Here is a 27,030-nt window from a genome sequence, read left to right as displayed (position 1 = left end):
AAAACTGTTTTCTGTACTATGTTTTAAACTGAAAATGGAAAATGAACTCTTGGCTTAGCTGTAGTAATGATCATTGTGCAGTATCATTCTTTGTGCATGTTACTATGATGTCTATGCATAGTTAGAGTAGATTCCAAAGGGATAACCCAATTAGTCTATGGCAGCAAAAAAACAAAAAGAGCCTTGTGGCACTTTACAGATCAACAGCTTGATTGTAGTGCAAACTTTCATGGGCTAGAACTTAGTTTATCAGATGCATTAAGCAGAACCCTCTGTGTAAGTGATATATACAGAGGGAAAGAAAGAAAATGTGAATGGTAGGTTTAAAAAGTTATAAAAGTAGTAACTCAAAAGGGGTATGATGTGATAATTGATCTTCTATTTTGCATTGATATTTCTCTAATTAAACTTCTAGCCTTTGAACTCCATGGTTCTTTTCTTCCCCTTGGTGTACATATATCTGTGTCCCAAGGTTTCATTTCATGCATCTAATGAGGTGGGCCCTCTCCTGAGAAATTTATGCTACAATAAATCTGTTAGTTTTCATGGCTGCCTCCCTAAATCAGATTTCTTGTCACATTCCCAGAGAGTAATTTCAGAACTTTGGAACAAATTGTCGTTTTCAGAGCCAAAGTAGAATTGCATCAAGAGATGCAGGCCAGTAATAAGTACTTGCATGCAGAAACTGCAATCAGGCACAGTGATTAGTGCACAATATACAGAACCAAATTGAATAGAATTGTCAACAGGACATACAGATTGAAGATCAGAACATTCTTCATTGTTATTAGTTAGCATGTGAAGTGTTGTATTACAGCACATAAATTGAGGTGCCCATTTGGTGTAACCTGCAAACTACTGGAAGTGTGCTGATTTATTCCAGCAAAGGATGTGACTCAAAGGCACACATTTCGTCACAAAGCCAGGCTGTTGCAAGGTGGCAATTACGTAGGTTTCTATCTGGCTTCATTTGATATAATTAGTCTTCAGTTCTTAAACGTTCATTATGCTGGGTAAATGTTGCTGTGTCTCCTTCATAAGCAATTACCATTTTATCAATTTTATGAGAATGACCCTTAATGCATACTTTAAAATAGCATTGGAGCATTGTCTTTGTTGTAGGGCATTGTTGAGTAAGAAATAATAGGAAATAAACAACAGTAACTTTATAGACATACAGTGTTTGCTGAGCAAATTCTAAACAAATACTGCACTGTCAATAATGGCTTCTTCCGTATAGTGAACTTTACATCGAGCTTCCTGCATATTCAACCCATGAGGATTGGATCTACTTTATTTAATGGTTCTGGCCCCATACTGCTTCAATTCTTTAATTCTTCAGTTTGAGGGAGTTGAACCAAAGCTGTGTCTATTTTTTTTTTCATTTTTTATTTCTGCACTAGAAAAATACTGTGACTCTGCTGAGGGCTTTGAGAACTCTCAGTTTCCTCAGTCCATCAGATGAAGACTGGTCAGTTGCCTCAGTTTATCAGCTAAGGAAAGATCTGTTTCATCACTCCATCGGTTGAGAACTTGTCAGTTTCCCCCATGGATTGGCTGAGGACCTGTCAGTTTCCTTGGTTGATTAATGAGGAAACTTACAAAGGGTGTGTGTGTGTGACTTTTTTTAATGGCACCACTGTTTATTTTAAAACAAAATTCTGTAAAAAAACTTGATTTGTTGCTCTTCAACTAATCAGAATGCAGAGAGATAAAAAGGAGGGCAAAAGGCAGGGCCAGAGACCGGCCTCACACTGAAGAAAGCATTCTACACATCAAAAAACTCCCCAGTTGACTTTTCTGGAAAAAAATCGGGGTATGTGTGCAGGGAGAGAAGCTGCACAAAATCTGGGGAAAGATTGATTCTGCAGCAGTTACAGACTTTCTCTATGCAGAATGCAAAAAACCTCTGGGAAGCAGTTTGGAGACTGAATCAGGGTATTTTGGCTATGCATGCAAAGGTCTGGACAGAAATCGATGCAGTATGGGACCTAAACTGATGAAAAAGCCCTATGCAGAAAAGACAAATGTATATTGATGCTCATTTATACAACAATTTTGGCTGAAGATACTGACAATAGTTTTAAGAACACACCATCATCTTTCCACCATGGCATGCAATTTGTTTAGCATTTATTCTGTACATCAAGTATTAGAAAATATATGACGATATATGCCTGGAACCTATGCTTGCTGAAGGCGACTGTAAAGAAAAATTAAATATCAGAAGTTTTGAACAATACTAAATTCAATGTGTGTGCATCTATCTACCTATCTACCTGTCTGTATGTCTAAATATGCCAGCCAATTAAAATATTAAAAATGCAGTAAAAGTCATTTTCTGCTAATACCAGCAGTTCTAATTTGGAATAAGTCAAGTTATTGAACAGTTGAACATATCCAGAGGCGGTCAATGATTTAGTTCCTAAATTTTTTTTCTCCTCTCATCTGCATATATAAAGACAAGTGTTCTGAATGTCTCATCAACGCCCTGCCCAAACCCCTGGACCTAGAAACATGAAATTTGGGGAGAACATTCCTTTCCTGATGGAAACACCCACTAAGAAGGGATGTTAAGAAATTGGCCCCCTCAGGGGGTAAAAAGGGGCAAAATATGTTTCCCCAAAGGGGTACCACTTCCCTGCATGGCTGGCAGGCTGCTGCCTCCTTGTGCCCCCCACCCACTGCCAGCTCAGCCACTCTTCCCTTATTGGGCCAGTCTTTCAATATCATTTGCATATGCGGGCTGATTGGGGCTCACAACATTCCACACCTTCCCCTCCCCAGAGACAATTGGAACACAGAGGTCATTTGCGTATGCGGGCTGATTGGTACTCACCCCCCACAGTCTGCAGTTGCTATTGGGAGTCATTGAATATGTCCTGAAGGAAAATGCACCTCCCAGTCTTCCCCTCTAGGGTTGCCAATCTCCCTGTGGGGCATGGCTTTCTTGTGTGGATGGCAGGCTCCTGCTTGCTTGCACTCCCCTCTCTCAGATTGGTCAGCTGTGGAACTCTGTGTTCTGAGGTAAAAATCAAGTAAAGGAAACTGCAGACAGTTGAAGAAAGATGTTACAAGATTCCTGAATAGGGATAACATGCTTTGCTTTATTCAAACATCTTTGTGAAGCTCAGGTACTATGCTATTATACTACAAACCAACTGAAAAACAACAACCCAGAAACCAAAGAATGTTACATACCCTTAAGTATTATAGCTGGATTTAAAGTAGTTAAATACTGTATTGAAACACAGGTATCAAGCTACTTTTGTTATATTATTAAGCCTGAGCACAATCTACAATACAGAGACGGTTATAAAAAGTGAGGCCTAGAGTTCTTCCCAGAATTACAACCGATCAACAGAAGTATAGTGTCCAGATCACGTGAAGTGGTGGTATTGCTCTACTCTGCTCTGGTTAGATCTCACCTGGAGTATTTTGTTCAGTTTGAGGCACCACAATTTAAGAGGGATGTAGACAAGCTGGAACATATCCAGAGGAGGGCAATGATGATGGTGAGAGGTCTGGAGACCAAGTCCTATGAGGAAAGGTTGAAGGAGCTTGGTATGTTTAGCTTGGAGAGGAGACAACTGAGAGGAGATGTGATAACCATCTTCAAGTACTTGAAGGGATGGCATATAGAGGATGGTGAGGAGGTGTTTTCTGCTGCCCCAGAAGCTTGGACCAGACCCAATGGGTTGAAATTAAATCAAAAGAGTTTCCTGACAGAGCGGTCCCTCAGTGGAACAGGCTTCCTTAGGAGATGGTGGGTTCTCCTTCTTTGGAGGTTTTTAAGCAGAAGCTAGATGGCCATCTGACAGAAATGCTAATTCTATGAACCTGGGCAGATCATGAGTAGACATGGGCACGACCGGGGAAAAAAACCTGAACAGGCTGTTCGGTGTTCCTGACGGTGAACAAAAACAGCCAACTGGAACCAAACATGTCCTGTTACCGAACATGTTCGGTGTTTGGTGTTCATTGGTGCCAGAGTGGCCCCCGTAGCACTTAGAGAGCCCAAATTCACAGAGAATGTGCAGGAGGCTCTTCTCCAGACACCACCCAAGTTTGGTCAAGATTGCCTTATGGCTGTCAGAGCTATACATTCCCAAATTTGACGCCCCCAGGAAACTCACAAACAATACAAGTGGAGCCACCCTCCTCAGTTCACTTGTGCCCTGTGCGGTGGTCCTGAAGGCCTGTCGCCTCCCCTCTCAGGGAGAGGGGGTCTGACCACTCACTGGCAGCACCCCCATGTGCCCATCCACCAGGCCTGTGGGTGGGAGGAAAATTATCCACTTATGCAGCAAGGTGGGTGAAGACTGCGGCCACCAAGCCTGGTGGGCTCAGGGAGGTGGTGGCGTGCCGCCTCCCATCAGGGGGCAGGGTGTCTGGCTGCTCACCAATGTCACCCCCCATGTGCCTGCCCGCCAGGCCTCTGGGTTGGAGGTGGACAAAGCATCTGCTTACGCAGCAAGGTGGTTCATGACTGCAGACGCCAGGTGGTCAGGGAGAGGGAGACCCAGGGGTTCCGGGCGCAGCAACGAGCCGCACCTGGAATATCCTGCAAGGGGGATGGGAAGACCCTGATTCAGTGGCTGCAGGCATCACCCACCTCCCTGCCATCACAGAAATGTGGGGATGGGGCAGTGCAAGTGTTGGGGAAGGGACTCATGGCACTACCCAAGAGGGAGAGGAGAAAAGAGGGAACACAAAGTGTTCAGGGGGGGGGAGGAGGGGACCCAGGGGTTCCAGGCATGGTGACAAGCTGCACCTGGAAGATCCTGCAAGGGGTATGGGAAGACTCCAATTCATCAGCGGCTGCAGGCATCACCCACCTCCCTGCCATCACGGAAAGGAGGGGATGGAGTGGTGCAAGTGGTGGGGAAGGGACTCGTGGCAGTACCTGGGAGGGAGAGGTATGGAACAGGAACTATAAAGCCCCCAAATGAAAGGTAGTTGGGAGGGATCAGAGGGGTCCCAGAGAGGGAGAGGAAGAAATAGGGCAGCAGCAGCTGTCATTGCCCACCTTCCTGCCTTTTCGGAAAGGATGGAAGTCGTGGCCTGGGACACATTCCCCCCAGCTCAAAGGGGTCCAGTCAGTCCCGTTGACATTGGAAAGGAGGAGATGGACGGGACAGGAGACATTGCTTGGATGGGTCAGAGTGGTTCCAGAGAGGGAGAGACAGATACGGGACAGCAGCAGCTGATATCGGCCACCTTCCTGCCTTTGCGGGAAGGACATGAGTCGAGGGACCCATTCCCCCCTACTCAGAGGACACAGTGTTTGTAATGGATAGGGGCACCATTCAGCTCAACTACATGTGCAACAGCTCCTGAGCTGTTGCACAAGTGCCCAAAGGAGGCTGCCACCAGCATCACCCACTTTCCTGCCTTCGCAGATAAGAGGTGTCATGATGATCTGGCTATGCCACAAAGGCCTAGCAAGGCCTCAGAAGACTGTTAGCAGTGGGAGTGGGCCGGGCTAAACCTGACAAAAAATGTGCAAGCCCACATTTGAGATACCCACAGGCCTCGACGGGCAAGGGTGTGTGGCGAAGGCATGGAGAACCAAGGGTCAAGATGCTTTAGTAGCCTGCGGAAGCCCATGCACTCCATGATGGATATGGGCAAGCCATGTAGGCCAATAGTCTCTGCCAAGAAACGAAGGCTGCCTCTTGAGCCCTCAACCTCCATGTTCTAAGTGGCACTGTCCCATATCCCAAGGGGACAGCCTCCGTGAGCATGGCCTGCATGAGCGCTCTGCTCCCACCAGCGTTACCCTCAGGACAAGGTGACCCCCCACTGACCCCCACTCAGAAGAGCTGGTCGTCCCCTTTCTCCCCTCAACGGATGTTTCGCAGGGCGAGGACAGAGATCACAGGCTCGGGTGGTGCATCTTCAGGTGCCGAGTCAGGACTGTTGATGATAGGTGCTTCTGATTTTTGCCCCTGCGCACCAGGACATTACAGGCACGGCACTGCACCACATGGGGGTCATTAGGAAGGACCCAAAAGTGCCTCTGTATGGAGGCATTGAAACGTGGACTGCTAACTGTCCCAGGGGAAGGAGGACGAACGGTTACAGGCTGCGCTGCGGAGCTGGCCACGGACAACGGGGTGATGGGTGGACTGCAGGCAGGGACACCACTGAGATTTTGGGATGGGGATGGGAGGGATGTTTCATAAAACACAAACCATTCCTCCAGGGATCTGTCACCTACCCCCTTCTCAAAATGTTGAGAGAGACTCTCTCCACCCAGTGGAAAGACCCCTTTGGCCTCCTCCACAGCCCCCACAGGTGAATTTGGGGGAGCAGGAGGACTCTCTGCTGCCCACGAGCCACACCAAGTACTGCTTTCCAGAAGTAAACCAGGAGGACTGCCTTTGCATTTTACCCCACGACCACCCTTGGTGGCCAACACAACAGGAAGACTCATTGTGCCACCAAACAAGAATTTAGGAGGACAGAAAAGGAGAGAACACTGTGAGGCCTTAGCCAAGGTGCCCACTGATCTTTGCCCCAGGGCCTGGCAGCAGCCCTGGAACCAGAGAGAGGGTGTAGAGCCCTAGCCCAACACTCCCAGAGACCTGACCAGATCACACACTAATAATAATAATCAGGGTGAACCCTCAGCCGAGGTGCCCACTGAGCTTGGCCCCAGGGCCTGGCAGCAGCCCTGGAAACAGAGGGAGGGCATAGAGCACTTGCCCAGCACACCCACAAGCCTGACCAACAAACAAGCACTGTGATACTGATGATGATGATGATGATGATGATGATGATAAGGTTGAGCCCTCAGCTGAGGTGCTTACTGAGCTTGGCCTCAGGGCCTGGCAGCAGTCCTGGAACTGGAGGGAGGGGCTAGAGTGTTAGCCCAGCACTCCCAGAGACCTGATCAGGTCAGGCAGTAATAATAATGTGAGCCCTCAGCCGAGGTGCCCACTGAGCTTGGCCCCAGGGCCTGGCAGCAGCCCTCGAAACAGGCTGAGACTAGAGCCCTAGCCCAGCACACCCACAAGCCTAACCACCAGATCAAGCACAGATAATAATGTGAGCTCTCAGCCTAGATGCCCACTGAGCTTGGGCCCAGGGCCTGCCAGCAACCCTGGAACCAGAGGCTGAGGCTAGAGCTCTAGCCCAGCACACGCACAAGCCTGACCACCAGATCAGGCACTGTCTGATACTGATAGTAATAATAATAATAATAATCAGGGTGAGCCCTCAGCCAAGGTGCCCACTGAGCTTGGCCCCAGGTCCTGGCAGCAGCCCTGGAACCAGAGGGAGGGGGTGGAGCCCTAGCCCAACACTCCCAGAGACCTGACCATATCAGGCACTAATAATCAGGTTGAGCCCTCAGCCAAGGTGCCCACTGAGCTTGGCTCCAGGGCCTGGCAGCAGCTCTGGAACCAGAAAGGATAGCTCCCTATCCCACCCACCCCCACACACAGAAAAAAGCCCAGCTCCAATGCACTCTCCCTCTCTCTCTCCCCAAACGCTATTAACAGCTCTGTCCCACTCCACTGCTTGCTGAAAGTGAAACCAGATCTGGGAGCGCAGTGCCCTTTTCTAAGCTTAGGACTCATTGAAAAACGCAGGACTGTGGTCAGCAGTCAGAACTGCCTAACAGGGTTTGCAGGAATGAGATTGGAGTTCCCATGGCCACAGAACACCCCCTCCCCCTCCCTCCCCCCTGATGTCTTCTCCCACATTACCAATTGTAACCGATTTGCAGCTCCACACTCAGAAGGAAGACCTGCCCATCAAGCTAAATTGGGCTTTGTTTGGGGTGTCCAGGGCAACAGATGGAGTGCAGACAGAGTTCTGGCAACAACCCCCCCCCCCCCCCGTTGCTGAGGCAATTGATTGAAGGCGCCTGAGTGTCTAGCTTCCCGAATGGTGGCCGAGTACAACAAACAAGGATTGCGCCGACCACCTGTTCAGCTGGAATTGTGCATCATGAACGGCCCGTTCGTGAGCAACCGAGCGGCCTGTTTGGTGGTTTTTTTCATTCGTAATGCTATTTGTGCCCATTTCTAATCATGAGAGGGAGGGCAGGAAGGGTTATGTCAGTGCTCGTGGCTCTTTCTTACATGCCCAGGGTAATGCCGATCACTACTTTCACGTCAGGAAGCAATTTTCTCCAGGCCAGTTGGGCCAGCAATGCTGGAGATTTTTTTGCCATCTTCTGGGCATGGAGAAGGATCACTGGGTTTGTGTGGGGAGGGCGGTACTTGTGAATTTCCTGTGAATCAGCACACAGGTGCATTGTCTGTACAGAGCTACTGTAGCTGCTCAAGGCTCAAGACTATGATGGGGATGGAAAGAGAGATCTATCATCCATGGTTTCAGCAGTTTAATGAATTTCCCACATGTACTGGTATTATCCCTAAAAAGTTAAAAAAAAAGATACTTGTGTTCATTATTTTCTAGGGTTAATAATAATTGGAGAGTTAATTTCAATTTGCAAAACCATGTAGGGATGGTTCAATTCCTTCCGCAGTGTCATTGATCCTTCCTAGCAAAATAGCCCATGTTTGCTACTTTTCTTTAAAAAATAATTGAAAGCTATGTTAACAGCCTCCCAGTGTTTCATTTGGTGAAGCCATTTGATGCTAACTAGAAACAGATCCTACCTGGTCCCTCTGCATTCTCCATCACTGGAACAGAAGATGGAAGTAAAATGCAACTGATTTTTTACATTCTAATTCTGCTACCCATTGACTAGTTCAAAAGTACTTACTTTCATATGTTATCTCATATTTTATTATTATAGTTGATATCATTTATTATGGGGACTATGTATTACTAAAACTGCCAATACAGTTCTTCTGATATTAATTTCATTTGTAAAAATATATCATTACAGCTGAGAGATTTGAAGCCCTAGTAAAGGAAAGGCATTTTGCAGAGTAGTTATTATACTCCTTGGAAAACTGATCAGCCAAATGTATTCTATGAGCTTTTCCACGTAAATTTAAGATTTGGTTATCTCCTCATTTTTCCACATTTGTATCTTTGCTAATATGTATGACTCAGCATTTTTTATTTATTTGCTTCATTTTTACTCCACATTTTCTCCCAGTGGGGACCCAAAGCAGCTTATTTTTTCTTCTTCTCCATTTTATCCTCTAAACAGCACTGTGATTTAGGTTAGGCTGAGCATGTACGTTAGATTGAGAGTTGGGTGATTGGTTCTTCTAACAAGTTACCCTACAGTGTGGAGATTCAAACCTGGGTCTTCCAGTTACTACACACCACCAGTTTATGGCCTTCTTCTCATGAGATAATAATGAGTAGTACAATGGCAAATGTGAATTTCACACACAGCTCAGTAGTTTTTGTTTGTTTGTTTTAATCATAGCAATGGTAACCAAAGAGCAAACCAACTTTTAAAAGCAACTTGTCACAGGCTTCAAGAGTGCTGTGTAGAAAGAAAAATGCAGACAGTACTGACTAGAAATGGGCAAAAATGGGGAAAAAATGAACACGCTGTTCATTGTTCATTGCGATGATGAACACGAACAGATGAACCATAACGAACATGTCCCGTTAACGAACATGTTCAGTGTTCATAGTTCGTGGGTGCCAGAATGGCCCACGTTGGACTTAGAGAGCCCATATTCACAGGTAGTATTCAACAGCCTCTCCTCCAGCCATCACCCAAGTTTGGTCAAGATTGCAAAATGGATCTTGGAGTTATACATTCCCAAATCCAATGCCCCAGGAAACTCCCATTTGACATAATTGGAGCCACCAGTTGACTTTCGCCCTGTGTACAAGCGGTGGACTCGAAGGCAGGCCACCTCCCCTCTAGGGGGTGTGATGTGTGGCCGCTCGCTGGAGACACCCCCCATGTGCCGATTCACCAGGCCTCCCAGAGGTTACTTTCCGCTAAGGTATAATGGTGGGGTATGTCGGCGGCCGCCGGGCCTAGCAAGCTGGGGGAGGCAGTGGTGGGCCGCCTTCCCTCTAGGGGGTGGGGTGTGTGGCTGCTTGCCAGCAGCACCCCCATATGCTCACCTGCCAGGCCTCCCAGAGGTGGTGCAGAGGATGTTGCTGGCCAAACACACTGGCTGGACATGGAGCATTGGACGTTTAGGTACATGGGATAGACAGGTTTCTCAATAGACAGGTGCATAGCTGTATGGTATAGGTGTATAGGATAGAGATGAATACCTGTATTGGATTGACAGGAAAGACAGATACCATGTACGGGCATACTGGGGATACATGTGGATTGCATAAATATCTGCGTTATCCCGTCATTAGAAAGTTGGAAGGAAAGAACCAGGGGTGGGAGGTGGGGCCCGCCCCTAACATCTAGAAGCAGAGGCTCATGTTCTGGCCATGGAGGCGGTGGAGGATGCCTTCCCCCCACCATGGGGGAGGCATCGGTTCCCCTAGGAAAGGGGATTATGGGCAGACAGGTAGGTGCCCTTGTGGGGAGCTGTGGGCTGCCCCCCGCATCACCCACCAGCCTGCCATCATGAATGTGGCAGCCTGTTCAGCACACCCTACAGAAGACAACACTTCAACAGAATCTGCACCACTCAGAGACTGTTTACCTGTGCAGGCAGTACAGGCAGGCTGCTGCCAGCACCACCCACCTTCCTGCCTTTATGGAAAGGACGGGTGTTGCAGCTGGGCCCCATTCCCCCCTGCTCAGGGGGGACAGCAGGTGCCCATGGATAGGGGGGCTGTGCTGTACAGCCATATGTGCAACAGCTCCTGAGCTGCCCCTCGTGCCCCTCGTGCCCAAAAGCAGCAGCAGCAGACAGCACCCACCTTCCTGCCTTCACAGAAAGGGTGGGAGAGACCCATTCCCCCCTGCTCTGAGGCGACAGCAGGTTCCACGGAAAGGGGGGCACCATGCGGCACAACCACATGTGCAACAGCTCGTGTACTGCCACTCATGCCCAAAAGCAGCAGCAGCAGACAGCACCCACCTTCCTGCTTCACGGAAACGGTGGGAGGAACCCATTCCCCCCTGGTCAGAGGGGGCAGCTGGTGACATGGAATGGGGGGTACCATGTGTCACAACCATATCAGCAACAGCAGAACAGCTGTCCCTCATGCCCAAAAGCAGGAGCAGCAACAGCAGACATCACCCACCTTCCTGCCTTCACAGAAAGGATGGGATCGGCAGGACTGGAGAGGCCATTGGGAAGGGTCATATTGGTTCCATCAACAGAGGGCGAGGATGAAAGAGGGACCATCCAGAAACTTGTCAGGGAGAGGATGCGTGGGGCAGGACAAGTCATGGAGAAGGGTCGTTTGGGCATCATCCAGAGAGGGAGAGGTTGAAAGAGGGACAGGGACCTTGTCAGGGAGAGGGGCACAAAGGGTTGCTGGCTGCATGGAGAGGTAGGACCGGGAACACCCTTCCATTGGCGAGCCATGAGCCAAGAAACCCATTGAGTTGTGGGGCAGCAGCGACAGACAACATGACCCACCTTCCTGCCTTCACAGAAAGGATGTGAGTCACAGCGCTGGACCCATTCCCCCCTCCTCAGCATGGACAGAATGCACCATGGATAGGGGGGACACCGTGTGGTACCGTACAACCACGTGCACAACAGCAGCAGAGCTGTCCCTCATGGTCAAAAGTGGTGGTAGCTGACATCACCCACCTTCCTGCCTTTGCAGAAAGGATGGGATGGGCAGGACAGGAGAGGTCATTGGGAAGGGTCATACTGGTTCCATCCAGAGGGAGAGAGGTTGAAAGAGGGAACGTCTAGGACCTTATCGGAAAGAGGAGGAAAAGGGTTGTTTGTCACACCCGCATTGTGGAGCAAGACTGGGAAGTCCCAAAGGTGGCAGCAGTTCCATGGTAGTCCCCCGGTCCAAAGGTGGCAGCAACTGATATGACCCACCTTCGTGGAAAGGACAGGATGGCAGGACAGGAGAGGTCATTTCAAAGGGTTGTACTGGTTCCATCCAGAAGGGGAGAGGTTGAAAGAGGGAATGTCTAGTACCTTGTCGGGGAGAGGAGGAAAAGGGTTGTTTGTCACACCCACATTGCAGAGCGGGACCAGGAAGTCCCAAAGGCGGTAGCAGTGCCATGGTAGTCCCCCATTTCCAAAGATGGTGGCAACTGACATGACCCACCTTCCTGTCTTTGCAGAAAGGACGGGATGGGTCATGAGAGGTTGTTGGGAAGGGTCATATTGGTTCCATCCACAGAGGGCGAGGATGAAAGAGGAACCGGGAACTTGTCAGGGAGAGGAGAGGATGATGGGCAGGACAAGTTGTGGGGAAGGGTCGGATTGGTGCCATCCAGACAGAGAGGGAGAGGTTGAACGAGGGACTTGGAACCTGTCAGGGAAAGGAGGACTCCTGCCTTTGCGGAAAGGACGGGACGGACAGGACAGGAGAGGTTGTTTGGAGGGGTCTGAGAATTTCCAGAGAGGGAAAGGTTGAAAGAGCGACCATTAAGGAACTTGTCGAGGAGACGAGGACAAAGGCTTCCTGGCCGCATTGTGCTGCAAGACTGGGAAGCCCCCAACAATTGCAAGCCATGAGCCGAGAAATCCACTGATGTTGTCAGCAGCGGAAGTGATCATCACCCACCTTCCTGCCTTCACAGAAAGGACGTGACTGGTCGTGGCGGGATCCATTGCCCCCTGCCCAGAGGGGACAGCTGGTGCCATTGACAGGGGCCACAGCACCACACAATTGCATGTGCAACAGCAGCTGAGTTGTCCCTTGTGTCCGGAAGCCGCCGCAGCTGACATCACCCACCTTCCTGGCTTCACAGAAAGGACGTGATGGACCGGAGAGGCCATTGGGAGGGGTCTGAGCTATTCCAGAGAGGAAAAGGTCCAAAGAGGGACCGGGAGCTTGACAGGGTGAGGAGGACCAAGGGTTAAGAGCCATGTTGCAGAGAAAGACCGGGAAGGAAGACCCCAACATTCACCATGAAGGATTACGCAGACTTCTCCGGGAGAAGCTTGTCTTCCACCCTGTGTCTTAGTGGAGGCTGTCGCCAGCATTGCTCACCTTCCTGCCTTTGCAGAAAGGATGGGCTGGGCAGGACAGGAAAGTTCATATTAGTCCCAACCAGAAGGGGAGAGGTTGAAAGATGGAATGTCCAGGACCTTTTCAGGGAGAGAACAAATGGTTGTTACAGCTGCATTGCAGAGTGGGACCGGGAAGGCCCAAAGGTGGCAGCAGTACCGTGGTAGTCCTTCGTGTTCAATGGTGGTGGCAGCTGACGTGACCCACCTTCCTGCCTTCATGGACACGACAGAATGGGCAGGACAGGAGAGATCGTTGGGAAGGGTCTTGTTGGTTCCATCCACAGAGGGTGAGGATGAAAGAGGGACCATCCGGGAACTTTTCAGGCAGAGGACGCGATGGGCAGGACAAGTCATGGGGAAGGGTGGTATTGGTTCCATCCAGAGAGTGAGAGATTGAAAGAGGGAATAGGAACTTGCCTGGGAGAGGAGTACAAAGGGTTACCAGCCATAGAAGCATCCCCAAGAACTGAGGGGGGCTAGAGCCCACTGCAGAGGAGCTTGGCCTAGAACCGCAGTAGACTTGGGGTAGCTCAGAGCAGAGGTAGGTCCAGGTCCACGGAGGGATACCCGAGTAGGTTGAGGTTGACCTTGATGAAGGTCAACATATCCACCAGGTCCAGGTGCAGATGTGAGCAGCGGGGATGGAGTAGGTCTCCCAGGTGGGAGAACACCCGCTAGCTCTGCACACTGGTCGGAGGGCAGGATGGGATGTTGGTTGCCATAAAGGTCAGGTCCAGCCATAATGCAGATTTACTCACCCAGTACTCCAAGGGGTTGGAACGGGGGGCTTGGGGGGCTCCACGAGGTGCTCTCGCACCAAAGGCCCCGCCGAGTCCTCCACTGTGAGAGACACGCTCACTGTGCTGTGGCCAACCACACAGCCCACCGACGAGGCCCAGAGATCAAGTGGGGCTGTTTGGGTGGGTCTCTCCTGGCATGGCTCTCTTCCCACCTCCACCTCCCTCCTCCTTCTTCTCCGCCTGCCCCTCGCTCCTCCCTGGTTCCCTCAGTCCTGCCTTCTCTTTCTGGAAATGGAGCACTGCTGTGCAGAGCTCCTTTTTCCAGTGCTGCATCTGACCTGCCCACATGGTGATGCTGCCCATGATCCAGGCGTCACAGAGAGAGACCATTTGGTATGGCACCTCATGATGCAGAGGATGCACGCACTCGGCCACACATACCTGCATCCTCCTCACAAAGTCTTAGAACCTGGGGAGCAGCTCTTTCTTGTGCTCGAGCTCCTTGGGCAGGAAATGGTCGAGCCCATGGACCAGGGGGATGACCTGACCCAGGTTGGCCTCGTACAATCACAAGAGCTCAATGGCCTCCTTAAAGGTTTTCATCATCTGGGACATCGGAGCAAGGACTCTCCATTCCATGGAGCTGAGGCTCAGCTCCTCTCCCCTCATCAGAACGTCCGTAGATGACAGGATGTTCTGCAACGGGCCCTTCTGCTCCACTAGACGACATATCATATCGTAGGTGGAGTTGCAGTGAATAGAGTTGGTGCTTGGGGTCCCCCCTCCCCTGCCTCTGGAACAGCTCTCGGGAAGAGTTGATGCTGCGGGAGAAGTGGGAAGTGATGCAGCGGCAGCTCTCTAGCAGATTGCACGTCCACAAGGTTCCCTCGTCCCAGCTGTCCTTTGGCTTACTTTCCAACCTGAGCACATCCCTCATCACCAGGTGCAGCTTGTGTGCCATGCACACCAGGCCTGGGAGGATGCCTCTTTCAGGGCTGCCAACATGTTGCTTCCCGCATCTGTCACCATGAAGCTACAGACAAAACCTCCCCCCCCCCCGGCCATCCATTCCCTCAATGCCACCTTTATGGTGGTGCTGATGTTCTTCCCAGTATGGACCTTGTACATCCCCCAAGCCTGGAGAAGAACTGCCCTGTAGGTGCCCCCAAGCAGGGCACCTTTTTCCACGTGCCGGTCCTTGGCCTGGGGTGACAGAGGTCCTCTGGTTGTCACCAGTGGGTAGTGATGGCAAGGTAGCCAGGATGGCAGCCACTCCAGCAGTCGGACGTGAAGTGTAATGTACGGCCTTTGGCAGTGAACAGCTCCTTGAGCACCATGTCTCACACAGACTGGTAAAGGGCAAGAGGGACTCGATGCCCAATGGTGCACCGTGATGGCATGGAGAATCATGGGGCAAAGTGCTGAAGCAGTCTTTGGAAGCCCACACCCTCCACGACGGATAGGGGAATCCTTGCAGGGCAGTTGTCTCTGCCACGACACGAATGCCGGCCTCCTGAGCCCTTGACCTCATCCTTTTCAACGGCAGTATCCCTGACCCCAATGGAACAACTTCCCCACGGGCAGCCTGCCTGACTGTTCCACTCCCACTAGCAGCACCCTCGGGGCAAGGCTTCTTGCTTGGGGTGGATTTCGGGGACCCTCCCACTGATCCCGGCTCAGAGGAGCTGGTAGTCCTCTGTTTGACTCCGCCGGATGTTTCGCTGTCTAAGGACGGAGACCACAGGCTCGGGTGGCATGTCTTAAGGTGCCTAGTCAGGACTGTTGATGACAGGTGCTTTGGGTCACTGCCCCCGCACACCAGGCCATCACAGACACGGCACTGCACCACACAGAGGTCATTTGGAATGGCCTGACAGTGCCTCCATACAGAGAGATTGAACCTTGGCCCACTAACTGTTCCATGGAAAGGACGACAAAGGGTTACTGGCCATGCCGCGGAGCTTGCAACGGAAGATAAAGTGAGGGGGGGACTGCAGGTGGGGACAGCACTGGGAGTTTGTGATGGGGACAAGAAAGATATTTCATCAAACCCCAAGCATTCCTCCATGGATCCCTCCTCCTCCTCCTCCTCCTCAAACAGTTTAAAGAGTTCCTCTTTCTACAGCGGCAAGAGCTCTTTGGCCTCCTCCCCAGCCCCCACAGGTGATTTTTGGCAAGTGGGAGTCTCTGCTTCCCCAGAGCCCTGCCCAGTACTGCTTCCTGTAGGGCAACCAGAACAATCTTTGCGCTTCCCCCCATGACCATACTTGGCCCCCGCCCGAAGCCTGATTCTGCCAGCGAACAAGATTTAATGATGAAAGAAAAGGAGAGAACACTTTGAGCCCTCAGTCGAGGTGCTCACTGAGCTTGGCCCCAGGGCCTGGCAGCAGCACTGGAACAAGAGGGAGAGGGTAGAGCCCTAGCCCAGCACTCCTAGAAACCTGACCCAATTGGGCACTAATAATCAGGGTGATCCCTCAGCCGAGGTGCCCGCTGAGCTTGGCCTCAGGGCCTGGCAGGAGCCCTGGAACCAGAGGGAGGGGGTAGAGCCCTAGCTCAGCACTCCCAGAAACCTAACCAGATCAGGGACTAATAATCAGGGTGAGCCCTCAGCCGAGGTGCCCACTGAGCTTGGCCCCAGCGCCTGGCAGCAGCACTGGAACCAGAGGGAGGGGGTAGAGCCCTAGCTCAGCACTCCCAGAAACCTGACCAGATCAGGCACTAATAATCAGGGTGAGCCCTCAGCTGAGGTGCCCACTGAGCTTGGCCCCAGGGCCTGGCAGCAGCCCTGGAACCAGAAGGGATAGATCCCTATCCCACCCACCACACACAGAAAAAATTCCCGCTCCAATGCACTCTCCCTTTCTCTCTCCCCAAAGGCTAGCAAGAGCTCTGTCCCACTCCATTGCCAAAACTGGGAGCACAGTGCCGTTTTATAACCAGACGTCTATTAGAGAAAAGCAGGAGGTCTGTGGTTGGCAGTCAGAACTGCCTAACAGGGTTTGCAAGAATGAGATTGGAGTGCTCATGGCTACAGAACACCACCCTCCACCCTCCCTCCACCCTGGTCTCTGGTCTCATGTAACCAATTGTAATCAATTTGGAGCTCCACACTTGGAAGGAAGACCTGCCCATCAAGCTAAGTTGGGCTTAGATTGGGGTTTCCAGGGAGACAGAAGGAGTGCAGACAGAGTTCAGGCAGTCCCTGCCTCCTTTGCCAGGGAAATTGATTGAAGGTGCCTGACTGTCTGGCCTCACGAACAGCAGACAAACGCAACCAACCAGGCTTGCAACAACTACTTTTTCGTTTACAATGGGGCCTCATGAATGGCTTGTTCGCGATCCGCCGAACGGGCTGTTCGTGGCTTTTTTGCGTTCATAATGCTATTCATTCCCATGTCTAGTACTGACTGTGTTCTGTTCCTACTAGCACAAATCCTCTATAATGCAGTTAATGGTATTTGCTAAAGATGTATTAATAAAATGTCAGCAAATACATCGGAGATTTAAGGAATTTTAAAAACAAACACATTGTGGGATGAACATGTGTGGACCACAACTTTCTTCGTCTGATGCAACCAGAAGACTTCAGTATTCATTGCCAAGCAGCTGATGTATTTTAAAATTCAATTGGTAATCATATTCACTGATTTTATATGAACATAGAAAGACAAGAGGAGAACCAAACCAAGTGGCAGAGAATAAGATAAATTGTCTTCTCATTCAATTACAAGATACATGTTGTGGCCATGGTAGAAAATCAAAAAGGGAGAATGTGGCATGCAAGCTTTAGCACAGCCCCAAAGGCAATATCGCTGAGAATTCTTAGAGATAGCATGGTACAGAGCATGTAAGTAACATTGCTTGGTTAAGGAGATAGTAGGAAAGAAGAGGACAGCATAAAATGAAGTTTGCTAACTTAAGTGAATTATGTGAAACCATTTAACTCTTTTAATCACTATTGCATTGCCAACTGAATATACTTTTTATGTTTCTGTAGTGTAATTTCAGCTCAGCTCAACATATCAGAACTTTGCTGCATTTACATATTTATTAACTCCCCCCTTTCCCATTACTTTTTTAATGAGCAAAGTTTTGATGACGTATTGTTAAACAGCATATTATTTAGTTACTGATTTCTAATTACACTATATCTTCTATAGATGTACCTTCTAGTCCACATGGAGTGAAAATTATAGAAGTATCACAGACAACTGCTGAAGTTTCTTTCAACAAACCAGATTCACATGGAGGAGTTCCCATTCATCATTACCAAGTAGATGTGAAAGAAGTCACTTCAGAAATATGGAAAGTTGTGCTTTCCCATGGAGATCAGAGTGAGTATGCAAAGAGATTCATGGAGTGAATGTGAAAGGAGGGTTGGTGTTTTAGTATTTATTTGCTATTGTAGCCCAATAATATTATTTTAGGAAGCACATTTTCTAAAGGTGAATTAAACTATTTCAGGAGATATAAATAGGAAAATATAAAATACTTCCATTTCATACTTGTAGAAGTTCCACAAGTATCACAACAATCTTTCAGATTCATGAGCAGATTCAGACCATCACATCAGTAATCTAAAGTACTCTTTCCAAAATGATGGCTATTAATATTTATACTGTACAAGCCTCAATGTACATAGTATATCACAGCCTAAGAAAGCGTGAGAAAAAGAACTTTATATTCCAATACAGGTTCTTACAGGTACAATGAAGCAGAAAGCCCCCAGCCCCATTCTTACTGGGGCTGGCGTTTGCGGGACTCGCAGGCAATGGGAGGGAAGAGCAGAAGCAGCTCCTTCCTCAGCTGGCGCAGGCTCTGTTGTGCGTGGCTCCAAGCCGAGACGCACGGTTGCGTTTCCCAGCCAGCCAATCTATTGTCTGGGTGGGTGTTTGAATATGGGACCGTTGCTGAACCTGAGGGAAGAAGTTTTCCCTCAGGTCCTCCCACAATCTATTTTTGCCGGGGCCAGAGTGAGAGCCCTCCAGTCGGCTCCAGAACTGCAAACGGAGTAGACGTACCAATTTGCAGCTCCGGACTCCTGGCTGACGTGGGAGACTTCAGCAGCCGGCTTACCTTGCCTGCACCTTGCTCCAGCAGCCCAGAGAGTGGAGATAATTTTCATTATCTCGCCCGCAGTGGAGATAATTTTTCCCAAATGGAGCTGAGGCGGCTCAGAGGTGAGAGGGACAGCTGCGCAGCCCACGTAGGAACAGGGCCGGGCTGCAAGGGCAGTGTGGGTCTCGGGGTTGTTGTGCTTGAAGTGCACGGGCACTTGGTGGCCACACACTTAGAGGGCCCTGTTGTTAGGCCAGGGCCACATTTACAAGGCCCAAAGGTCGCCTTTGGAAGGCCTGGTCATCGGGCCCAGGGCACGTTCATAAGGCTCGAGGCCCACCTTTCCCAGGGCCCACCTTGAGAAGGCCCGGTTGTAAGGCCCAGGCCACGTTATAAGGCCTAAGGCCCCACCTTGGTAGGGGCTGGTGGTGGGGCCCAGGCCACATTTACAAAGCTCTGGGCCCCACATTTTGCAGGATGTGCATTAGGCCAGGCTAAGTCATGCCCTTCAAGAAGGCAGCAATAGCCCCTAAAGGCAAGATGCAATCCCAAAGTAGGGGCATGCCAGGGATTCTGAGGACAGGTTCCTAGACAACAGAGAGGAATGCTCCCCAGTATTCACATTGAACATGATGGGGATTGATGAATCCGACGCCGACATGCCTCCTGGCTTGTATGTGTTCCTGGCAATGAGTCAGCACCGACATGCCTCTGCGGCTTGTGTGGTCTCCCAGCTATAAATCGGCCTCAGAGCCACAGAAGAGCTTCAAAAGGCCCATCCCAGTGAGCAGGAGATGGAAGCATCTGCACACTCCTGCTCTTCAGTTGGAGTTGGCGTGTTACCTTAGCCCAGGCTTTTGGTGGGAAAAGACACCAGGAATCTCCTCAGCTCTGGCACCATAGTGAATACACCCATGCCAACCTCCGGCTGGAGATTCCACAGCAGGTTTTTTCTCTTCAGATCTAGTCCTGCCTTTACAACAGGACTCTTCCCGTCAAATGGGTAATGTATAAAGGGCACAAACTTGCCTGTGTCTGTGAACCTTTTAACTTCCTAAGACTAACCATGAGGAAAGAAATATATAATCTCTGACAGGCTGAAACCTCTGTTAATAGTGGTGTGGTGTCTACTTCCTCCTTTCTCCACGGGTGAGGCTGTGGCTCAGTGGAAGAGCTTCTGCTTTACATGCAGAAGGATTCAGGTTCATTCCCCATTAACTCTAGTTAAAAAGATCAAGTAGATGATGGGGAGGGGGGAACCCTCTTCCTGAAACCCAGGAGACCTGCTGCCAGTCTGAGTAGACAACACTGATCTTGATGGGCCAATGGTCTGAGTCAGAATAAGGCAGCTTGTAATGTTTAACTGACATTGATCCCCACTGAGCAGGGGGATCACCCTCAGAAAGCATCTATAATGACAGGGAGAAGGAAGAATTCACTGTCCGTCTTCTGTGCAGCCCCACATGGGACTGTGCCTGCGCAGGCCTGCCGACCGGATTTTTCTTTTCTAGCTAACATCCACTAGGGTCGCACGTCCGATCCAATGCGCATGTGCGGCCGTTTCCCGCTGGAACGACATTGGGCGACGTCGCCCCCTTCCCCTCAGTTTCTTCTTTGCCGCCGACCGGTAAAGATCTAGCTGTCCGCTGTGTGAGGAAACCTTTTTTTTTTTTGTGAGAGAGATCGTTCTATCTTCTGTCCAAGAATGTCGGAGAAGTCATTGTTTAAGCGCTGTTCGACTTGTTCTACGAAGATGACGAGGACGGACGGTCATTCCGTTTGCCTCGAGTGCTTGGGTGAAGGACACATTGTCGAAAAATGTGAGCATTGCCAACGGTTCACCCCGAAGGCCAGGGCTGAGAGGGCAAACAGATTGAATGCCCTACTGTGGAGAAGGGCTATGCGGGCGTCGGGAGCCCGATACCCCAGGGGGGCCACCACCGGCTAGTGGGACGGCCGAAACCCCCTCTGTGATGGGATCTGTCCGGAGCGCCGCTTCCACCTCGCATTCTCGCTCACCAGATCGGCCCCGACAAGCCCCAACTCCGACCTCGGATCTGAAGGACGCTGCGAGTTCCACATCGGGTCGCAGACATTTGGCCCCGAAGTCGGATCCGACTCGGAAGCGACACCGTTCCAGGTCTCCGACGAGGTCAGAACCGCCTGCCACACCGGCTCCGAAGGTGCCAAGGACTTCATCGGATCCGAACATCCCGGCTGGATCGGTTCCCAAGCCGTCAGATCCGACATCGGAGTCGACGTCGTCGGCTCCGAAGCTTACAGAATCGGCGTGCGTGAAGAAGAGTGCCCAATTGGAACCGAAGGCATCGGATCCGTTGCCCACCATGACATCGCCGGCTCCGATGGACCGTAACCGAAGCACCGATCAGACCTCAGCCGCCAAGGGCGAGAAGAAGGCGAAAAAGAAATCGAAGCACAGGCAGCCAGCTTCAGTCCAAACGGATGAGGTGCTCTGGGAGAAGCCCTCGACTCCATCACCGCACCTGTCACCTCCGTTGTACCACTCCACTGATGATGATGGTGACCTGCCCGATGCTCCACCTCGGGTGGCCCAGAAGTGGCATGCTGGTGACTACGCGGGTAGAGAGGACCTACCTTATCATGTTCCTCGGAGTGCATATGACAGAGAGGGCTCCCTGTATGCAAGCTCTCCATCGTTTGGCAGAGAGTATTGGGGTGACACTCGGAGTGAGTTCTCCCACTATGGCTCTCCCAGGCATGTCTTGCCTTACCAACAGCCCGAACCTTACCAAGGCCCGAGCCCCAGCCCTCCATCTGACCCGTCACCTGATGACATCATCATTGGGACCGGTCGTGTATCACCATCGGAGGACTACCGGCTCTATACTGAGCAGATGGTCCGAATGGCCCATTCTCTGGACATCGAGATCTCTGCTGTAGATCCTAAACCAAAAGATAAGATTCTGCAGTATGTCCAGTCGGGGAATCCTCCAACCATTGCTTTCCCGTTCACCGAAGGCTTGGTGGAAATCATTACCAACATCTGTGAGAAACCAGCTTCTGTGTACCCGACATCTTGCAAGCTAGAGGCTCTGTACAAGACAAGGGATGACGTCTGTACGTATCTCTTTGCGCATCCACCTCCTTCTTCCCTCATTACTGAGGAAATGCAGACTCGTCAACGCCAAGGGTCTTATGCTGTGCCCATCGATAAGGAGAGCAGAAAATTGGATTCCTTGGGCAAGAAATTATACTCTTCTGCGGCCCTGACGCTGAAAATCTCCAACTACTCTGCCATCATGGGAGCATATCAAATTTTCCTCTGGAACCGCATGGCGGCCTTTATGGAAAAACTCCCTGCAGACCAGAGAGTGTTGGCAAAGGTGGTTCTTGATGCGGCCCTGCGACTGTCTCGACAACAGATAAATGCGGGCCAAGACACTGTTGATACCTCGGCGAGGGCATTGGCATCCTCCATCGTGCTTTGCTGACATGCATGGCTCCGTACAACGGCACTGCCTGTCGAGACACGAAACAAAGTGGAGAATCTGCCTTTTGAAGGTCAATCTCTGTTCTCATCTAAAACGGATGAATACCTGTCGCAGAAACATAAAGATCGGCTCACGGCCCGCTCCTACGGAATCCTCCCAACCAGGCCGTTCACCGAGGGTCATTTCCAATATCGCTCTTCACAGGGCTATCGTGGGCGACAACAGACATACCAACCGTATCCACGTTATGGGTCCTACAGGCAATTCCAGCCGCCTGCAAGCTCCTTTCAGCGCCGGAGGCCTACCTACCGCCCATGTCACAGTCAACAGGCCCACGATGCCAAAGAGTCAGCAACGCAACCTAAGCAGTTCTGACTAGAATTCAAACAGTCTGTCGTGTTTGGAAACAGATTGGTTCAGTTTGCCTCAGCATGGGCAGAGATTACCTCTGATACTTGGGTTCTTAACATAGTTACAGTTGGCTATAAAATTCAGTTTGATGTTTACCCAGTGTTGTCTCTTCCTGACCACTTAGTACAATCCTCTTCTGATAAGTTACAGGCTGAGGTTGTAGCACTACTGGAGAAGGGGGCTGTACAGGAGGTACTCCCTCGGGACCCCCTCTTGGGTTTTTACTCTAGAATGTTCCTTGTAGACAAAAAGGATGGAGGTGTACGACCCATCTTAGACCTAAGAGAACTGAATAAATTCGTTCTCGTTAAGCGGTTCAGAATGCTTACCTTAAATACAGTCCTCCAGTTAATGCCCGAGGACATGTGGTTTGCCGTCCTGGATCTCAGGGACGCATATTTCCATATTGCCATCCACCCTGATCATAGGAAATACCTTAGGTAACAATAAGGCCTACCATTACCAGGTGCTTCCCTTTGGACTCTCAACAGCTCCCTGAGTTTTTTCTAAATGTATGGCTGTTGTGGTTGCATACCTGAGGGAACAAGCTTGTACCATCTATCCCTATCTTGATGATTGGCATTTGGCAGCACCTTCTGCTGATGCACTCCTGGTCCAAATTAATAAGGTGATGCTCACCTGCTCCCGGTTAGGGCTTTTGGTTAACCTACAAAAGTCTAACCTTACCCCGTCCAGGAGAATACTGTTTATCGGTATGGAACTGGATGGTGATGTAAACAGAGGTTTTCTGCCCAGGGAGCGTGCTTTAAAGATTAGCAGGATGGTGAATCTTTTTTCTAGATGTAGGTTCCAATCCGTAACGGCTATCCAGAGGCTGCTGGGCCTCATGGCCTCTTCTACAGCAGTCACCCCTATGGCCCAGTTGCACATGCGACCTCTCCAGCTGTGGTTCCTATTGGTTCATGATTTTGAACACGAGTCCCAGAATAAGCGGTATTCCATCCCCAGAGGGATTATCCGGGCCTTACGATGGTGGCTTGATGAGACTAACCTCCTTGGGGGTGTTGCATTTGGGTCCATCCAAACCGAGATCACAATTTCGACTGATGCCTCCACGATAGGATGGGGAGCCCAGTGTGGTGCCCTTAGGGCACATGGGGTCTGGTCAGAGTAGGAAAGGGAAGATCACATTAACCTGCTAGAATTGAGAGCAGTCCGTTATGCCCTTATCACGTTCACAGACACGCTGCAGCAGAAGTCCGTTCAGGTGCTCATGGACAATTGCACCACGATGTTCTACCTGAACAAACAACGGGGCACTACTTCCAAGGCCCTTTGCGAAGAGGCCATTCGGATTTGGGAGTGGGCCATGGACAAGGGCGTATCCATTCATGCGGTCCATATTCCTGGTACCACCAATGTCATCGCAGACAAACTGAGTCGGATGCGATTCGACAGCTACGAATGGACCGTAGCAGACAACTACCTGAACGCCATCTTTTTGGACTGGGGGTTCCCGGACGTAGACCTCTTTGCGTCAGAGAACAACAAGAAAGCCCCACAATTCTGTTCCAGGGGAGGTCTAGGTCACCATTCCCTAGGGGACGCATTCCAGATACGCTGGACAGGGCACCTGTTTTATGCCTTCCCTCCGTTCCCACTATTGTCTCGGGTCGTCAGCAAGATTCAGAGGGATGGGCCTCACTTAATTCTAGTAGTGCCCTTCTGGCCCAGACAAGCTTGGTTCCAACATGTCATGCAGCTTTCACAGGGGTCATATTATCGGTTCACTTTGAACCCGGACCTTCTGTCTGACAAAGGGGTTTGGTATCACGACCTACCCAAACTCAACCTCACTGCTTGGCATATTCAGGGGCAGAAGGAATGTCTGACAGAGTAGCTGAAATTTTGCTGAATGCACGTAGAGACACCACTCGCAGGTCATACTCAGCTAAATGGAAGCGTTTTGAGGCCTGGGCTGATGACAAAAGAGTGAATGTTTGGGATTGCCAGTTATCGTCTGTGTTTGAGTTCCTCCTGTCCCTAAAGGACGGGGGACTCTCTAATTCCTCTATTAAAGTTTATTTGGCGGCCATTTCGGCCTTCCACCCTAAGATAGATGGGAAGACAGTGTTCTCCCACAGTTTGTCGAAATCTTTTTTAAAAAGGTTGTATAACATGTATCCACAAGTCAAGGAAATTGTTCCCCAATGGTCACTGCAAGTAGTATTGATGGGGTTTATGAAATCGCCCTTCGAACCACTGGCTACTTGTGAATTAAAATGGTTGTTCTGGAAAGTGGCTTTCTTGATCGCCATTACATCTGCCCGCAGAGTTAGCGAGTTGGCGGCCCTAAGGTGGGATCCTCCCTTTTTGAAGGTCCATCAAAATAAGGTGGTTCTGAGGCCTGACCTTCGTTTTAGACCCAAAGTCTCCACTCAATTTCATACCTCACAGGACATTGTCCTACCTATCTTTTTTCCTGACCCTTCCGATAACTGAAAGGGCTTTACATTCCTTGGATGTGAGAAGGGCTATTTTATTTTACCTTCAACGTACGTTACAGTTTAGGTATGCCAAACAACTGGTTGTGTGCTATTATGGGCCGAGGAAGGGAAAAGCTGCTACAGCTCAATCAATTTCTCGCTGGGTTACTCAGACTGTTAGGGCATGCTACTCGTATGCTAAGTTACCTTGCCCTTTGGAAGTAAAAGCTCATTCCACCAGAGCGCAAGCTGCCTCTGCGGCCTTCCTTAGGGGCGTGCCCTTGCAAGACATCTGCAGGGCTGCAACGTGGTCGTCTTCTGACACGTTTGCTAAGCATTATGCACTAGATGTGTGGGAAAGGAAAGAGGCTGCTGTTGGTCAAGCAGTGCTTCAGTCTCTTTTTCAGTGAGAACACATGCCCGCCTCCTGGGTAAGTAGCTTGTGAGTCTCCCATGTGGGGCTGCACAGAAGACGGACAGTGAAAACAGAGTTGCACTTACTGTAACTGCTGTCTTCGCAATCCGACATGGTGGATGTTGGGGTCCTCTTTGTCCTCCTCTCCCTGTCAAGCTCCCCATCCCTCTTTGAACCTCGCCATCTCTGGAACCACACTGACCGTTCCCAATGACCTCTCCTGCTCTGTCCATCCCATCCTTTCCATGAAGGCAGGAGGGTTGGTTGATGGCTGCTTCTGCCACTGACAAGATCAGTGGGTTTCAAAGATGAAAGCTCACAAATGTTTGGATGTTTCCCAGACCTGATCCGCAAGGCAGCCAGGAAGTGGTAAGCCTCTCTCCTTCTCTCCCTGACAAGTTCACCATCCCTCTTTGAACCTCAGCCTCTCTGGAACTGTTCTGACCCCTCCCAACGACCTCTCCTGTCCTGTCCATCCCGTCCTTTCTACAAAAGCAGGAGTCCTCCTTTTTCTGACCAGTCCTTCTTTCAACCGCTCCCTCTCTGGAACCACTCCAACTCTACTGAATGACCTCTCCTGTCCATCCCATCCTTTCCACAAAGGCAGGAAGGTGGGTGATGTTAGCAGCCACTGCTGAGTACCTCAGTGGGATCCTCGGATGAGGCCTTGCAGCGACTGCTGGCATCTTCCCAGTTCCCCTTCCCTGTTTCAACCTCTCCCTCTCTGGAACATTCTGACCCCTCCAAACGACATCTCCTCTCCCTCCTGTCCTTTCTGTGGAAGCAGGAAGGTGGGTGATAGCTGCCATCACTGAGTACCTCAGTGGGATCCTCAGGTGAGGCCTCATAGCAACTGTTGGGATCTTCCCAGTTCCCCTTCCCTCTTTCAACCTCTCCCTCTCTGGAACACTCTGACTCCTCCAAACGACATCCCCTTTCCCTCCTGTCCTTTCCATGAAAGCAGGAAGGTGGGTGATGTTAGCCATCAGTGGCCAGACCACCCTACCCCCTAGAGGGGAGGTGGCCCACCACTGCCTCCCTGAGCCTGCCAGGCCTGGCGGCTGCACTCATAGCACACATCCCTGTCTGTGCAGGAAAGTGCGGTGCAGTACTCTGAAGCTTGGTGGGAGGGCACACGGGGTACCACCAGCGAGCAGCCAGCCCCCCGCCCCCTAGAGAGGGCAGCCCACCACTTCCTCCCTGAGCCCAACAGGCCCAGCAGCCGCACTCATCACCCACATCCCTATCTGCGCAGGAAAGTGCAGTGCAGTACTCTGATGCCTGGCGGGTGGGCACATGGGGGTGCTGCCAGCAAACAGCCAGACCCCTGCCCCCTAGAGGGGAGGCAGCCCACCACTGCCTCCCCAAGCCCACCAGACCCTGCAGCTGTACTCATCACCCACGTCCCTGTATGTGCAGAAAAGTGCAGTGCAGTACTCTGAGGCCTGGCAGGTGGGCACA

General features: G+C 50.7%; 1 protein-coding gene across 1 annotated transcript in view; it reads left to right on the top strand.

Moving 5' to 3' along the window:
* Positions 1-27,030, top strand: part of NCAM2 (neural cell adhesion molecule 2) — a 282,335-nt gene that overhangs the window by 158,017 nt on the left and 97,288 nt on the right. Inside the window, exon 9 of the mRNA XM_054973767.1 lies at positions 17,926-18,099. Within this exon, the coding sequence (XP_054829742.1) occupies positions 17,926-18,099 (174 nt within the window). The remainder of the gene's footprint in view (positions 1-17,925; positions 18,100-27,030) is intronic.

This window comes from Eublepharis macularius, chromosome 3 (assembly GCF_028583425.1).
Source record: "Eublepharis macularius isolate TG4126 chromosome 3, MPM_Emac_v1.0, whole genome shotgun sequence".
Taxonomy (NCBI): Eukaryota; Metazoa; Chordata; class Lepidosauria; order Squamata; family Eublepharidae; genus Eublepharis; species Eublepharis macularius.
This window is presented reverse-complemented; position numbering and strand designations above follow the sequence as displayed.